This window comes from Oenanthe melanoleuca, chromosome 7 (genome assembly GCF_029582105.1).
Source record: "Oenanthe melanoleuca isolate GR-GAL-2019-014 chromosome 7, OMel1.0, whole genome shotgun sequence".
In the NCBI taxonomy this organism is placed as follows: domain Eukaryota; kingdom Metazoa; phylum Chordata; class Aves; order Passeriformes; family Muscicapidae; genus Oenanthe; species Oenanthe melanoleuca.
In genome coordinates, this window is record NC_079341.1 from 28,522,486 (window position 1) to 28,539,119 (window position 16,634).

At 48.0% G+C, this 16,634-nt stretch overlaps 1 protein-coding gene across 2 annotated transcripts; it reads right to left on the bottom strand.

Annotated features, from left to right (window-relative positions):
* Positions 1-2,687: 2,687 nt before the first annotated feature.
* Positions 2,688-12,871, bottom strand: MARCO (macrophage receptor with collagenous structure). Of its 2 annotated transcripts, none has more exons than XM_056496778.1 (15): positions 12,727-12,871; positions 10,699-10,800; positions 10,001-10,237; positions 9,599-9,634; positions 8,674-8,709; positions 8,202-8,309; positions 6,850-6,957; positions 6,720-6,764; positions 6,103-6,201; positions 5,962-6,015; positions 5,433-5,477; positions 5,182-5,289; positions 4,336-4,377; positions 3,859-4,035; positions 2,688-3,581 (listed from the first exon to the last, which is right to left on the bottom strand). In XM_056496778.1, the coding sequence occupies exons 1-15, from the start codon at positions 12,848-12,850 to the stop codon at positions 3,451-3,453; spliced, it is 1,452 nt and encodes a 483-aa protein (XP_056352753.1). In that variant the 5' UTR covers positions 12,851-12,871; the 3' UTR covers positions 2,688-3,450. The 2 variants fall into 2 exon arrangements, with proteins under 2 accessions (XP_056352753.1, XP_056352754.1); XM_056496779.1 differs by lacking the exon at positions 12,727-12,871 and adding an exon at positions 11,822-12,037.
* Between the last annotated feature and the right edge of the window lie 3,763 nt (positions 12,872-16,634).

The window sequence follows — 16,634 nt, forward strand, 5'->3', positions numbered from 1 at the left end:
AGCATTTAAATCTTTCTCTATTTGGATGTGTCTTTCCTTTTGAACTTGAAGCATAAATTTCTCTGTTTGCCTGCAAAACTCTTTTTTTTTCATCTCGCACTGAATCCCCAGAAAATCCTCAAATATTCTTGTAAATCTCAAAGATACTAAGGAGTTAGCCCCCCTTCCTCCCCATTTAGACCTTTGAAGGCTGGTGTGACTGGAATGATTTTGGAGTTATAGTTCAGAGTCGGAATAAAAAATGAAGGGAAGCATTTTGCAATACCATAGCCTGTACAATAACTAATTACTTATAGATTTTAGGTCACATTTGAAAAAGACAAATACTGAAATAAATGGATAATCACTTGGAGCTACCATTAACAGTTTGTTTAAGCACTTTGGGTTAAAATCAGCCTGGTGTCACAGCAGAGCAGCTGCCTGCATCCATGCATGATCCAGCTTTGTGCCAGTGCCTGTGAGAGCCAAACTGGCTCCTTTGCAGGGTCAGAAATATTTTCACTTTGGGCTTGTGTCCTGCAATAGATGGTTGGTTGGGCCTTTGCTGGTGGGAAGAGTTAACCAAGCAAAACCTGACCTGTTCTGACACTGAGACAGAAAAAGTCTTAGGGTTTTGAGACCAGATGCTGCCCTCCACTGTGATGTTTAACAGAAAAAATGAGGAAATGTGCTGGCAGATTTGTGGATGGATAGGTGATCTAAAACATCAGAAGACTTCAGAAGAGAAGGATGAAAATACAATTATTGACCTATACATGATGTGATGAGTTTAAGCTTTAGATGTAGCCTGCATGTGTATTAAAGTTATTACCTGTCTGTCATATGAATGTAATGCAGAGAACTAATTCTTTTATTGCATATTTTAATATGATGTCTTAAATGCATTAATTGCCTTTTTTATTTTGCAGCTGGAATCATCTAGAATTTTGCTAGGAAGGGGTGTTATGATGCATTCAGCATGAACTCCAGGTTTTGGAACCCTGGAGAACTGGCTTTTAGCTGGTAAATGTTTTGCTCTTCAGCTTCTTTCCCTTCCCATGGGGCTTGAGATGGAAAACCTCACTTCAGTTACTTCCCTGTTAATTTTGGGAAATCCTTCCAGCCACACACATATCCCACAGTGTCTGGCTGTTCCCCATTCCTTCAGAGATGACAGAAGGCTTAGCTTTCTCCCCAGAAGGAGAAAGCTCTTAGCTTGGCATCTGATAGCCTCTATGAAATGTTCAATTTCTTGGAAAGGTAGTGTCAGATAAAATGAAATGTTGTTTTAGGGCTCCAGAAAAGATTTGTGTCCTCAAGGGTCTTTGCTCACTTACCCCATAAACACACAAGAGCCAGCAAGCTGGGACAAAACTACCCAAAAAACCCCAACTCATCCCAAACCTCTTCAGATCACGAGGAATGGTCAGGGAGAGGGATGGGAGCATCTGGAAATAACACCATTCCTAAGGGAAAGTGTTCCATTTTAATTAATTGTATCCCTTTTATCCATGGCAATGTAATTGCATTTTGCTTAACTAAGTCTTTTTAATTGGTGCTGGGCATGAATGATAAGCAGAGCTGTCCCACTCCTCGTCAGCTGTCACTGGCAGCTCTTTCAGGGCACTGCAGGATGCTTGGGAGACTGAAGCTGGGGTGCAATAGCTGGAGCTGGGTATGTGGAAGGGAGAGGGTGTGGTCCTGCAAACCAACCTACAAATCTCAGGGCTATCCCTTTCTGTAGATGTAAAAGGATTTTTTTGTGGCTCACCAATCGTTTCATGGTGACTTGTGGCACTCTTCCTCCCCAGTGGACCTTCTCTTAGATGGGAGAAGTGAACATGTGGGCATGAGTGCCCCCCAAACCTGCTGCATAGGGATCCCACTGCTGAGCTTCAGGCTCCAAACACCACTGCTGGGACTTGTGTCCTGCCCCCACAGGGCTGGGGCTGGACATGAGCTGTGCAGCTGTCCCTCCTCTGTCCCTCCAAGGGGACACCTCTGACTTGCTGGCAAAATCTCAGTTTGCCTTGAAAATCAAGTTTCTAGCTATTAAAGAGTGGGGAGCAAAACCTGTACAAGTGTCACAGCCGCCCAGCAATCTCTCTCAAACCATCAGGCACAAAAGACTGCACCACAGACCTAAACCCATCTGGTGCAGGGGCAGGGAAAGGAGCAGGGGCAGGGGCAGGGAAAGGAGCAGGGGCAGGGCAGGGCAGGGCAGGGCAGGGCAGGGCAGGGCAGGGAAGGGAAGGGAAGGGAAGGGAAGGGAAGGGAAGGGAAGGGAAGGGAAGGGAAGGGAAGGGAAGGGAAGGGAGCAGAGCAGGGCGGGAAGGGGCAGGGGCACGGGAAGGGGAAGGGGCATCTCTGGCCGATCCCGGCTCTCCCGCAGCCGCGGCGGCCCTTGAGCTCCCCTTAGTGCCGGCAAGGAGCAGCTGAGACGAGCGGGCTCCGCCGGACGGGAGCGATGCCGGGGGATGGAGCCGGATGGATGGATGGATGGATCCAGGCGCGCTGCCCGCGGCTCATCCCGCAGCTCCCACCCCATCCCCTCGGCATGTCCTTGCAGGGAGACCTTTCTTTATTGAATCCAGGAAAGCCCAGTTCAATATTATCTCCCTTATATCTACAGGTGTGTGTGTATAATTGTATTTCTTTGTCTATTCGAGCATTTATTTATTTATTTGTTTTTAACACTAATCGATAGCTTATTCGTGCTTTGCTGTATTTTTTATTTGTCATCATTTTGCTTTACTGGAGCATCTAATTTCTAAAAGCTTAGCTTTATACACCAGTATTGCTCCTGGAGACAGCTTAGGAAACACTGACAGAGAAGGCAAGGCACTTAGGTAAGGTCAAAAACAAGTGCTGTGCTGAACCAGGGTAGTGTGGCACCTAGATCCCAAGCACTTATTTTTGCACTTTAATGTGTGATCTGCATCATTACTGAAGAATATTTATATCTGCATGCCAGAGAGATCATCTGAAGATTTCTGAGCATCTGCTTTCTTGGGTGTATGCTCTTCCCTGGGGGTTTTAAGCTCAGGTTCACAACTGTACTGTGATGAAGATGGACTAGCCAGCTCAGCTGCAGTAAGTGCAGGTTTCTGCACACTGATCCTGTTCTCTTACTGCACCAAGCTAACGTGGACCATCCCCTCCCCTGTGGACTTAGAGGTCACACACGTGTGAGCTCCTGCAGATGGGCTGATGTCAGGTAGCTGGAAAAGCTGTGAACTGGCTCACATGCCTGAGCTCCAGTTGTTTTGTGACAGCTGGGATGGTTCAGGTTACCTGTGGGTCTCGCAACTGTTATTGACTTGTGGAAAATTCAACTTTCTTTGTCAATATTTCTATGACCCAGTAAAGAGGTACAAAAGCACAGCCTGATGAAATTGGGTTTGCATCATGAAGAAGAGGTCCATGGAGAGCAGAGGCAGCAGCAGCTCCCAGGACAGACTCAGTGTCCCATCAAGCACACTCCACCCCAATATCCTCGCCGTGGTTGCAGTTGTGTGACCCCCAGTCGCGCTTCCTGCAGTCCGTAATTGTAATTTCACTCCCCTGGCAATTCACGTCATCAAGCCAAATTTGTCCAGTACCTTTGGAAGATTAAACAAACAAACAAAAACCTGTTGGGCAGGAGAAAGGGGAACATGCTTTTCTTTTCTAAAGGGAGGCCTGTGGATAGTGAGCGTGTGTTGGGTTGGAAATGCAGCGTTTGGGCAGGGTCCAGCAGCACACGGCACAGAGCTCCCCATCCCCAGGGAAACGAGCTGCCCTGCCGAGGAGCTCGCTGGCTGCTGCTGTGGGTGGCCCTGCTGTGGCGTGTCTGGGTGTGTGTGACCCCCTGGCAGCCCCGCAGAGCTGCAGACTCACCGGGAGCGGCTGAGAAGGAGGAGACGGCGCGGCTGAAGCCCAGCATGCGGCACACCACGGCGCTCTCCCGGGGGCTCCAGCCGTCGTCACAGATGGTTCCCCACAAGCCCTGGTGGAAGATTTCCACTCGGCCCCTCCTGTCTCCTCCCACGAGCCGGACAAAATTACCCAGGCCAGCTGAGAGTTCAGAGGAGAAGACAATAACTCCATGGCTCATAGAAAAAGACATTGACAGGCAGAAGCCGTGACCACCCAAAGCAGGGGATGTTCCCAGCTCCAGGAGGGGACCAGAGGTCTCTGGTAGCTCAAACCCAAACAATCAAAGCCCCTCCCTGTATTTGGAGACACCAGCTCGGAGCACAGACTCCTGTTAGCTGTGCTGTGGATTAACCAGTGTGAGCAGAGGGCATTTTGGTCCTGATCCCAGGCAGCTCTGACACCTGAGGGCAAGTGAGAGAAGAAGTCAAAGTCCAGTACCTTGTCCTTTTTCACCTTTGCTCCCTTTCTCTCCTTTGGAACCTGTTCCAAATTAGAAAAACAAACATTTGACAGTTGCTTGTGGAAAAATCTAGTTATTATCTAGTTCTGAATACTTGTGTGAGTCAGAGATGTGCAGACTCCTCCCCTTGTAGAAAATGAACAACCTGAAGTGACTAAGGGTATATAAAAGAAACATGGCAAGAAAAGTAGGATAACATACAGCAAAACATTCCCAATGTGTGACCCAGGAAAGGGGCCACTTTCAAAATCCCATATATTCATTTATTCATTCACTTGTAGGAAATGTGTTTTTGTTGTTGTTGGTTGTGATTTTTTTTTTTTTACTACAGGTCTTATATTTTTTTTTTTTTTACATTCTGTGATTGGAAGGGAAGGGGGTTAAGGATGGAGCGCAGCTGTAGTGTTGGCCCTTTTGAACAACTTTTGTGTCCTGCAGCTAGCAAGGTGTAGTTAAAGAGCCTCACTGTTGTTTCCCATAGCTTCACTATTCCATGTTCCTGAGTGCTGTGTGTACATGGGATTTATCCCAGGGGTTTCTCTGATGTCTCTGAACAAAGCAAAGAGGAACTTGAGTTGTTCCAGTTTTCTGTGAAATCAGAGATTTGAGAAAATCTAATGGATCTGTGTACTTGTACTTGTCTGTCTTTTAGCACACCTCCCAGGGTGTACAATTCCTGCACATTCCCTGCTGGGAAGGCTGATCTGTCTGTTGAGTTCCTGCTCTGGAAACACACCCCAGAGCAGCTTATGTTGGTCTGATCTACAGTCCTGAATCCAATGTGCCCTCAGCTCCACAGACCCCAAAGAGCCAAAGAGCCTTACCAGAAAATCCAGGCTCTCCCTTGGCTCCTTTCAGTCCTGGCTCTCCCTTCAGACCCCGAGAGCCAAAATCCCCCTTGGCTCCTTTTGGACCAGCTGAGCCTGGGATGCCTGGGAGGAAAGCAAAACAGTCATTGCCTTTGTCCCTTCCCAGGGAAAGGACATGACAAACATTTCACATTGGTGCAGAACACTGGAATGTGGCACCTGAAGTTCTTTGCATCATCAGAATAAATCATGCTATAAGAGTTTACCTGGTAGGCCTCGGTCTCCATTTGCTCCCTTTTGCCCTGGAGGTCCTAAGACCATCAAAACAAACAAACAAACAAACAAACAAACAAACAAACAAACAAACATTATAAGACTTATGTTTATACATTGATAAAAGCTTTGCAAATTAGTATTTACAATTGATTTTAACTCATCTAGTGTTGGTGTACTCCATAAATATCTGTTTCTGAATCAGGTGTCTTATTTCACATACTCACTGCAGACCATGTCAAGAAAGAAAATACAGGCAGTAGAGAAACATCTCCTGAAATTCATCTTAAACTGCTTCTTTGTGCAGTTTCATTTTATACAAAAATTCAGGCACCATCACCCCCTCACACGTACTACAGATGGCAGAAACATCCCTCTGGTGAGCAGTCAGCCCCAGGAGTGCCATGGCTCCCTGACATGCATTGGGGGTCCAAGAAGAAGACTCAAGAGATCTCCTCTGGGTGGTGTAGTTCCCTTTCTGATGTGTGTTGTTGACCCAAAACCTGTTTTATTCTCCTTTACCTGCTATTCCTCGTTCTCCCTGTTCACCTTTGAGTCCAGCAGTGCCTTGTGCTCCTGAAATCAAAAGAAATCAGTAAGGGTGAAGCCCAGGTGAGGCCAGAGCAGGAGGTCAGTGAGTGATAGGTGTGAACAGGGCTGTACCTGGGCTCCCTTTGGGGCCCTGCTCCCCCTTCTCCCCTTTCTGACCAGGTCTGCCATCAAGGCCAGGGCTCCCAGCAGGTCCACGCTGTCCAGCTGCACCTTGAGGTCGAGAGAAAGCAGCACAAATGAAGTGTAACACAACACATGAGGCTGATTGAAAGACAGACAGCTCTATCACCAGCCCCTGCACACTGAGTTGAAGGCAAATGTCTCCAAATTGCAATCCTGGCAGTGCTAACCTTAGCAGTGCACTGAGGGATGGTCTGGAGTGAAAGGCTGCATGGAGCCAGGTCCTGGCTGACTGCCAGCCTTGAAGTGCACAAGTTCTGTCCTAAAAGAGCAGCCAGTTTCTGCCCTGGTGTGTGCACACACATCAGGAAGGAGGGCATGGCCCTTCTGCCCCTCTCAGGTCCTACACTGAATGGGGCTCAGAAGAGACAGCCAGGGCTGTTGGATGGGTTTGGCTGACACTGAATTGTTGGCATGGTTTCTTCATCTAATCATCATCATCTCTCACCCATGCTGGGATCTAGACCAGCTGCAGTTTTCCTTGTCATGGAACACCTTATGAAAGAGATGATATCTCCAGAAGAAGCTGCACCTTCTGCACTGCTTACCAGCCTCTCCTTTTGGCCCAGGAGGTCCAGGCTTCCCGGGGCTACCTGCAATGACACCCTGGCATCAGTGCTAAGAGCTCACCAGCCCCCAGCTGGGGCAGCCCTGCCCCACTGTGTCCTCTGCACTCACCTTCAGAGCCTGGCATTCCTGGGGATCCACGCACTCCCTCTGCACCCACGGCTCCCTGGGGCCCAGGGTCTCCCTTCCTGCCCACGTCACCCTTCTGTCCTTGGGGACCTGTCAAACAGCACAGCACACACGTGTAAATTCAGATTTGTTGTCCCTGCAGCCTGTGGAGCATCTCTGGGCACACCAGTACAAGGTTTGGGCTCACACCTGCATTTACCATTCAGTGACATTGTCACCACAAGCTGTAAGAGGACACAGCTGGTCTGTCTGATCCACCCCTGGCTCTGTCAGCCTCTCTGGCCTGATGTTTGTCTGGCATGCTGTTAAAGGCTTGCAGTGACACCTCTCCAATCTACTCCCCAAACTATCCCTGCTACTGGAATGTTTTCTCCTCTAGTAAAATCTCTCTTACTGCAGTCTGAATGCTTCCCTTCTGCTAGACACAGTGGAGATATAGGGCAGCACGTTCCACTCCTGTGCTTCCAGAGTTCTCTCATCTCCTCTTAACCTTCTCTTCTCTGAATGGGTGATCATGCTCCAAAAGAGCTGAATTACTTGAAAGTGCCTCTTTTGAAGACTTCTCCTTCATCTTTCTGCTCTAGAATTGTCCCAAAGTCCTTGTTTTTTGGTATTCTTCCTACAATCACTCTTCTCTTCTGAAGCATCTTGTGCTAATGAGAGCATTGGGGCATTCAGGATTTGATGGAAGATCTGAGGAAGCTCTTATCAATCTATCCAACCATCCTCCCTGCTCTGCACCACACACATCACCTGCCTTCTCTTCCTGTCCTGCTCTCAGCCCATGTGAGACCACTGAGCAACAGCTATCCATAATGCATGTTTACATGGGAGAAACATTGCATAACTCTTCTACTCCAGGTGTATAAAGTCAGGCTTATGTAAGATATCAAGCTCTCAGAAAGAGGTTCCACTAAAATGAGCACTACCATCCACATGCTTGTGCATATAAATTATATTGCATTATTTTAAACCATGGAAATCCTACTGCAAACATCACTGCTTCAATCTAGGGTAGGCTGATAATTGAATATCTGTGGCTTCCATTAGACAAAGGTCACTCTGTAAAGAGACTTCTGTGGTGCAGAGTCAACATTTTGCATGGCCCCTTCCCCCAGCCCTCCTTTGGGAAATTTGCTGAAGCATGACATGAAATTAAACCCCTTCACATCAGGTCAAGTGTCCTGTTTATCCATCTCCCTCACTGACTGGCAAATCATGCTCAGGCTGCTTGGATTTTATAAGTACTGACCTATGGTGTTTTATGTAGAACGAGTTTAAAAAGAAATATGTGTGAGAACATTAAAAATGTTGAGGTAGTGAAGAAGTCTTACCTGGAAGCCCAATTGCTCCTTTTTCTCCTTTTACTCCTGGAACACCACCTGGGCCAGCAGGACCAGGAGGTCCTTTGCTCCCCTTCTCACCCTGGGGTCCATGTGCACCTGCAAGGACAGCACCATTTTTCTGATGCCTCATGAGGTGCCATGTGTAGTCAGTGCCAGCAGCAGGACACCCACACAGCTGTGACCATGAGCCAAACTCCACTCTGTGCATTTGAGAGTGGTGCTGGTGACAGTGGGAAACTGGCCCATTGTGACTGTTGCACACTGACTTTTAAAATAAGATTTTTTTGCAGCTAAGTTTTGCTTTTGCTCACATTAGCTTTACATAGGCTTATTTCCTTTAACTCCAATGACATTCTTACTCACTTATACCTTGGCTAAGGACAAGATTGCTCATAAAATCATCCATAAAGCCACTTTATGTTCAACCACAGAAGTAATTCAGGTGTCAGAAAAGCCTTACCTTGGTCTCCCTTTGTCCCTGGTGGTCCCCGTAACCCTGGGATGTAAAATACATATATCAGCTGACACACATCATCTATTCACAGTAATGGTTAAGAAGAAGAGACTAATTTTTAAATCATCCTTTGCTCTCACAATTTCTGTCACCAGTGAGGCCAATCTTCAGCTGGCAGGGACCAGCACAACCACTTGAGTGAAGTCCTTGGAGCTCAGCTGAGTGCTCAGCTGGGCAGGGGCCAGCTTGTCTTCCTGCCAAGCCCAGCTCATGGGGACCATTGGGGAGATCTTTCATGAAAACTCACTGAGTGATTGGACTCTGATGTGTAATAACACTGCTTGGCAGGAGGTGCTGTTTCAACGTAAGTGCAGCCAGCCAGGAAGATATGAAAACACAATTTTTAATTTTTTTTTTTCCTTCAGAAAATCTCATCAGTGTAGCCAAGAAGTAGGGATGGATGAGTTACAGACCTGACCTAACAAGGGTTGCATCTGAGATCATCATCACAGAATCATAGAAACTGCTGCCTGGTCCAACCTCTGCTCAAGGTGGAGCCAACATTAGATCAGGACTTGCTGCATCCTCACAGCCTGGAGATATTTATCTCCTGTGGCAGGTGTAGTTCTACCCAGACCCCCAGGAACCCAGGGCAGCAGCCTGTGCATGGCTGTGGAGAGCAGAACTTGCACCCAGCTCATTCCTGAGTCTGTGACAAGGTTTTCCAAGGGACAGGGTGGGCATCAACCTCTGTGGGAGCACTTGGGCTAGCCAGGGCTCCTGGAGGATCAGTGGAAAGGCACAGCAGTCTCCTCATGACCAGGGGTTGGGTGGGGTCTGGAGACTGAAATCCCAAATCCTCACTTAAGGTCTCTTAGATGAAATAAAGAAGAAGAAAAGAGGAGAAGCTGTGGCTCATTTACCAACATACCTGGTTGACCAGGATCTCCTTTGGGTCCAGGAGGCCCTGAAATAAATATTTGATGGATATTTTTCAGTAGTCAGCAGTCAGTAAGGAACACAACAGAATGAGATAGGACAGGCTAGAGGTGTGGGCTGGAGACACCACCCTTTTGGAGGGCACCTGGAGTCCAAATCTACAAATCACAGGAGCTGCATATGCAGCTGCCAGGGGATCTGGGGCTTTGGGCAGATCTCCAGCTCTTGTAGGTGCTCCCTGGTCTGGAGCTGACTGGGCATGGGGGGCATCACCAGCTGACAGGAAGATTAAATCTTGCCCAGTTATTGGATCATCTAAAATGGGTTTTCAGCCCCACTAGTGATGCTGAGGAACCAGGTCTCCCCACTGCAGAGCCAGCATGGAGAGCCATACCTGCAACCAGGGTGATGTTGTTCATCCTCATCATCAGGTTTGCATTGTTGCTTTTAATTATGGTGATTTCCTCTTCTAAGCTTCTCCTCCAGTTTTCTTCATGTCTCATGAGAAAGCTCTTCCCAGTAGAGCTTCTCAACAAGGCCAGATTGTTGGCAAAGGAGCTCTGCAGAATCTCTTCTGTATAGGAGGCATTTTGCTCTTGAAGTTTCAATATCTCTCTCTGCATCTTAAATACTGAGGAAACAAAAAGCCCATGCAATGAATACTCACTGCCTGGTCTGGCTGGGAAATGTTTGGCAGAGCAGTTCCTCAGCACCTGGGGGGGACACTGGGGGATAAAGACCACCCTGTTTGACCCAGGGAGGTGGTTTTCATGTGCCAACCCTTGCTGCAGCCAGGAGTGCAGCTGGGAGTGCTTTTGCAAATGCAGAACACACTCACAGGGAGGGGGAATTGGTCCCTGCAGGGGCTGCTCTGCCTGGCAGTGAGCAGAGGAGCTCAGAGGTGTCAGATCTGGGTGACCTGTGTGCTCTGTGTGATGTGTGAGCTGTGTGATCTGTGTGCTCTGTATGATGTGTGAGCTGTGTGATCTGTGTGCTCTGTATGATGTGTGCTCTGTGTGCTCATTGCCCGTGTCCCCAGGAGCCCCAGCTAAGCTCTGTGCTGCTGCCAAGCCCCTGGTGGGTTGTTGTTACCTTGGTACATCAGCAGCCCCTGGCCAGCTGTCAGCAGCAGCAGGTAGGTGCTGAGGGCTGTCCCAACACAGCATGTGGACGCCTTCTTCTGGCTCCGAGGCTCTACAGACCAAGAGATGAAGGGTAGACACTCTCCCACACCTCTCCCCTTCAAGCTCTGCCTGCTCCCAGCCTTTTCAGGCTTGGCCACATGATTTCCAGCAGTGTGGAGCAGTGAGATCCCTCTGAGAGAGCAAGGATCCTGTGCTCCCCTTCTCCAGGCTCTGGCTGCAATCTGCTTGGCCACCTTTTCCTGAGCTAATTTATCCAGCTCGGTCTTAACCCAGCCTACCACAGTGTGAGTGTGGTGGTTTCCCCCTTTCTGCACCAATAAACTCCCTGCTTCCATCACTTTTAGCTGTCCCAGGCTGCCATTCAGGGGGTTGCTCAAAGCAATTCCCTCTCCCATCCAGAGCACTGTGTACATGATTCCAACAGTGATGCATGCATGCATCAAAATAAATGAAAAATAAATAATAAACTGAACTGCACAACAAATTGAAACAAGTCATAAGACATAAAACCAATAATTACCAGCAAACGTAAGAGAAATAAATGGCTTTGTTGAATTTTGGCCTTCAGGGAGAAAAAAAGTATTTTAGAAGCATTGGTAATTATGTCAGATATTCAGTAAGTTACCCTCAATTGAAGTTTTTGAGTTTTTTCAAAGTAATGTAATCAGGAGTTTAAAGTCTTAATTTAAAAAAAAGTACAGTATTTTAATTGGTTTTACAATAGAATGGCTTAGTCAGCAATGAAGCTTTTATGTTCAGCTAAAAATTCATAAACTTACATTTTTTTATTGAGTCTGCTGATTTTAGTATCTTAACTACTACGCATGAAAGTCTTACTCAAGAAAATTAGACATTTTCTAAGTCAGGAAAATAACTAATTTTTTTCTGATGCTCAGCATCAGCTTTTGGCTAGAAAGAGTAGTTTGACATACTTCTACTTTTAAATGGCAGTTATTTTACTAGCAAAATCACTGCAAAAAGCATTTAATATACAATATTTCATTTTAATGTGTTGTTTTAGACCAGATAGAATCAATATAAATCAATTGAATAAAAAACCAAAACCTTACCACTTATCTGAAAGGTTGTGATAGCAGGTGAGGCAAACGCAATCTTTTCTGAAACACTGAAAGAGTTCATATCACTTGAATTTCCATCTTCCCCATACTTGTCTTTAACTTTCATGACAAGTTTCTTGTGGCTGACCTAAAGCCTTGTCAGATTACAAAGACAAAAAAGAACTGGAGGTACTTCCTCTCTGCCTCCTGGTTTGATACACTTTCTGATATGCATTTCCTATCTGCTCAGCTTTTATAGACTACTGAGAACTCTGATGTGGTAATGTCAACAGTTCCTCAAAAAATCCCACAGCTAAGATGTTGAGCTGCTCTCGTGCTCAGCTGGAATCCAGGAGCCTTGGGCAGGATCCTGAAAGATCTTCAACCTGGAGCTATTCAGCATCTCTGCATTGTGGTGGAGCTAGGCATGGGATGGGCATCTTGTTTCTAACACAAAGAAATATCCTCAGGTAGCCAAGAATATCCCACGTTCAATGTTGGCTGGGCAGTCCCTCTCCTGGGAGGGGAGGCTGAGGACTTTTTCCTAGGGAAACACACAGGAATGTGCACCAAGGTGACACCTCAGGGACCGCGCAGGACTCAAGTGCAAGGAGGCAAAGAATCAGGAGGGGTTGTAAAAACAAGCAAGTGATGGTGGGATGGGGTAGCTGAGACACAAATAGGTTTGGGTTGATATGGAGAAGAGACACTTGAAGCCTCCTTGACAAGGTCTTTCCAGCTCCTCCTTCCTCCCTGATGGGTTTTTCACACCCATGGACACAATTCCTACTTCTTCACCATTTCTTTGCCCTCCCCCTGCCAACCCCCCTCCTGTAGACCCCTTGCCGTGGCCTTTGTCGTTTTGTCTCTCCATTCGTGCTGGGTTTGATTTCGGTTTAGCAAAGCAGGTGACTCACCCGAGCCCGCGGGCAGGAGCCGTCGGTAGGAGCCGGGCAGAGCCCTCCTGATGCAGGCCCTGCCCTCGGCGGGGTGCCAGGCTGTCCCTGTCACCCGGGGGGCCCTGGCCTGCTCCCTGCTCATCCCTGCCGCTGGCTCCGCGCTGCTCTGCTGGGCCGTGGGCGGATGGAGCGTGGCAGCTCTCCAGGGAGGGGCGAGCTGGGTTCCCACTCCCTGACAGCGCAGAGTGAAGCCCTCTGTTCTGCACCTGATGTACCAATTGCTGAAAGGCTTAAACCACAAACACGTGGGGATTCTTGAATCCGCTTCTGTGTTCTCCTTTCAAATGTGCTGGTGCAGCTGTGGCCTGCTTTGTCCCCAGCAGGAGGGAAGAGGAATCCTCCAGTTTTAAACATTCTGCTGGGAATGTGTAGGACTTGGGATCATTTGCTTCCTTGTGAAGGGCTCAGATATCCCCTTGGATTAGGGAGGCTCGAGAGGTTACCACCAACCAGCTGAGCCAGGGCTCATCTCCAGCCCCTTTCTGATGGTTCTGGTGGCTCAGCTGACACTCAGCACAAGCCTGGAGCCTGCTCCTGCTGGGTGATGAGCTGGGAATGACTGTGCTTGTGCTGCCAAGTGGGTGTTTGTAGGGATGGATGTGATTCAGGTGCATGCAGGGAGCAGATTTACAGCAGAGAGGCTTTTAATAATACTTCTAGTCAAACCCATTTGATTCCAGAGTATTAAAAATAAGCTGGCAGACACAGTTCTAAAAAGCCTGCCTAAAGACAAAAGTTGCAATGAGATCTTTGTGCCCTCCTTCCCTGAGAGACAAACTCAGGGATAAGTTTTCACATGATTCATGGTCTTGCTGTGGCCATGCCACTCTCAGTGGCTCAGTTGGCAGGGCTGTAAAAACAGGGGTAGACTCCAATGATTTGAGAGCCCTGAACTGCAGTACTTCAGGTTTTGAAGTCCAGTTCTCCACTTTTGGGGGGAAAGTCATGATCCCTCTGACTGCAGTAGCTTACCCATCTGGTCAAACCTTTATTTCTATTTGATTTATTTCTATTTGCCCCATGCAGCTCTGCCAGCTGCCACATTGCCATAGCTCGGGCGAGCACCTAGCCGCCTGGGAGGTGCTGGTGCCCTTCTGTCTGGATGTCAGCCTCTGCAAGCAGGCAGCAGATCTCCCAGTGCACGTGGTGCCGAGGGTCTGGGCCACACCCTGGTGCCAGAAACCATGTCCCAACGTGCTGGCTCAGCATCTGCCTGTGCTCCTGTCCTGCTTTCTGCTCCCTTTCATTTCTCACTGTACCATCACTGACTGCACCAATGGGTCGACTCTGATTTTGCAATCAGGGAAGAAAAAAAGAAAAGAAACTGCTGATTCAGTACAGTCTCCCTAGGTTGATGTTTTGCTGAAGCAATGGGGTTATTTATAGAACAACAGCACGTTATGGGACACGTAGGCTGGGCCATCAGCCTTATCCTTTGGATTCTTCAGGCTGTCTGTGAGAAAGCTCCCTCTCCTCCTGCTGCTCATCCTGCCTCTCCTGACATGTTCTGCTCAAGGAAGAGCTTGTAGTCCCCAGCTCATCCCTTTCCTTCCTACATTCACACAGAAGATGCTCCTCATATTCTCACTCTAAATGTGCACTGTGATGTGAACCAAGTTTTATAAACTGACCACAGCTGCCTCAAAGTCACGGGCCTGGGGGAACTGCTGGTGGTGGGAAAAGGAAGTGGCCTGGAAGTGGCTGGTGGAACAAAAAGTCCCTGGCCCTACCCACTGCCTTTCTCATCTCCTTTCATCACTGTCCTCTGCAGGCATTGGCCGCCACCAAGAGCTCATGACAATGCAAAGGGATGCAGCACCAAACTCCAGCCTGGCAACAGCTAAAGACATCAACAGCCTCCACATCAACAGCAGGGATTCTGCCAGGGAGCTTGGGCACACATCAGCCTCCTCAGCATAGCCATTTTTCCTGACAGAATTGAAGTTGTGGTTCTGTAAAGACTTTTTTTCCCAAGTGAGAAGATATCCCAGCTCAGAGGTGTTTCTCCATTTATCCACAAGATGGTAATTTTTCCAAACTCATCTATTTGATTGCAGACTGTGTTAAGCATAATGTGAAGGGTTCAGGAAGCTTTCATTCCTCTCCAAGGAAGAGGGCAAAAAGAGTGTGTAGCACAAACAAGCCCTGTGTTGGGTAGGCTGGGCAGGAACCTTCACCATTTCTGTTGCTGCCTCTAGACTGAAGTGAGGGGTGCAGCTAGGAAAGGTGACAGTCTCCCCCTTATCCTGATAGCTGCACTCATGTTTCTGCAGATGGGCTTCAAACCACCAAAAAATTGTCCTGCCACAGACCACACTGCTCTCCCACAGAAAAAAGCAAGTACCTGTGGTTTGAGCTGTGACACATCCCACACATGTGCACAAAGCCAGCAATGACCAGAGCTGTGCAACTGCCCCATCATAACCTTGCTAATAAACTAGCTTGGTTCTTCTTTTTTTTTTTTTTTTTTAACCTGATTTTTCAGTCTTTTGTCTTTTTGCAATGAACGAGTTTGGTGAATTTTGACATACCAATTCTTGTGGTGGATTTACTCCAGCCACCTGCCAGACAGCCATCCAAATGTCTCAGCCCTCTTTTACAAAGGATGGGGAGAAAATGGAAGGTGAGAAGACTTGTGAGTTGATATAATGACAGTTTAATAGGGAAAGCAAAAGATGCACTTGCAAGCAGAGCAGAAAGAGGAACTCATTCTCTGTTTCCCATCAGCAGGGAGATAGGAAACTGCTTCCTGGGACTCAGGGCCTCAGCATGTGTGATGGCTGTTTGGGCTGACAAATACCCAAACCACAAACATCTCCCCTTCCTCCTTCCTTCCCTGAACCACTAATCTCTGACATCATAGGGTGCAGAACATCCCTGGGGTTGGTTTGGGTCACAACCCCAGCTGTGTCCCTTCCCAATCTCTGGCCCAACCCCAGCTGCTCCCAGGTCAGTGCTGTACAAGCTCTGCTCACCAACAGCCAAAATATCTGTGTTAGCAGCACTGGCTTAGCCCCAAATCCACTGCACAGCACCACACTGTGTTGGGCTGCTGTGAGGATGATACCTCCATCCCTGTCAGACCCAGAACAGCTCTGCTGTGTGACAGTGTTTATTCTAACATGCCTTTTTCTCCCTGAGGAAGGAGCAAGGGCTTTGCTGCCCGTGGACATCAGGAGGCACTGCTGAATCCAGGGGCAGCCAAGGCAGGTTGTGGGTGATCTGCTGGTGGGTACCAGACCTGGGATCTCCCTTGTGAGTGTCCCATGGACTGCCCAGCTCAGCCCTGGTTAGCAACCCCTGAAAAATAGTGTATCCAGCTCTAAGGGCAAGAAATGGTGCACTAAATGGAGATTTTTCTGTGCAGAAGAGAGACTGGGGCCAACACACAAATTCTAGTGCCAGGGCTTTAAAACAAACCTTGAGTCTGGACCCATATGGAAGCAGAGGCCTTGCTGTGAAGCCCCCACATCCCTGCATGCCCAGACCTGTGCTCAGGGGGTCTGGCTGCTGCAGTAGCACCTGGGTACTTCTGGGACCGTGGAGAAGCACTTGTGCTAAAGCAATAAAACCCCAGCACTGCCTGGCTGACATTTCTCCTTTCTAGCTTGATGTGTTGCTTGGCTTTGTTGTAGAGATTGAAAACAGATTTTCTTTCCCTTCTATGAGTTATGTTAATTTGTGTTTCATCAGAACTTGCCTCTTCTCCTCCTTTCCTTTTTTTTTTTCCCCCTTTAGGCTGGATCCAGCTGCACCATGAATTCAAGGAACCACCTGCAAAATATTTTAATGACTTCAACCTGCTCTTTGAGGTGAATTAATACCAGGGCAGCCTCTGCAGCACAGTGAAATAGTCAGGCTTGGCT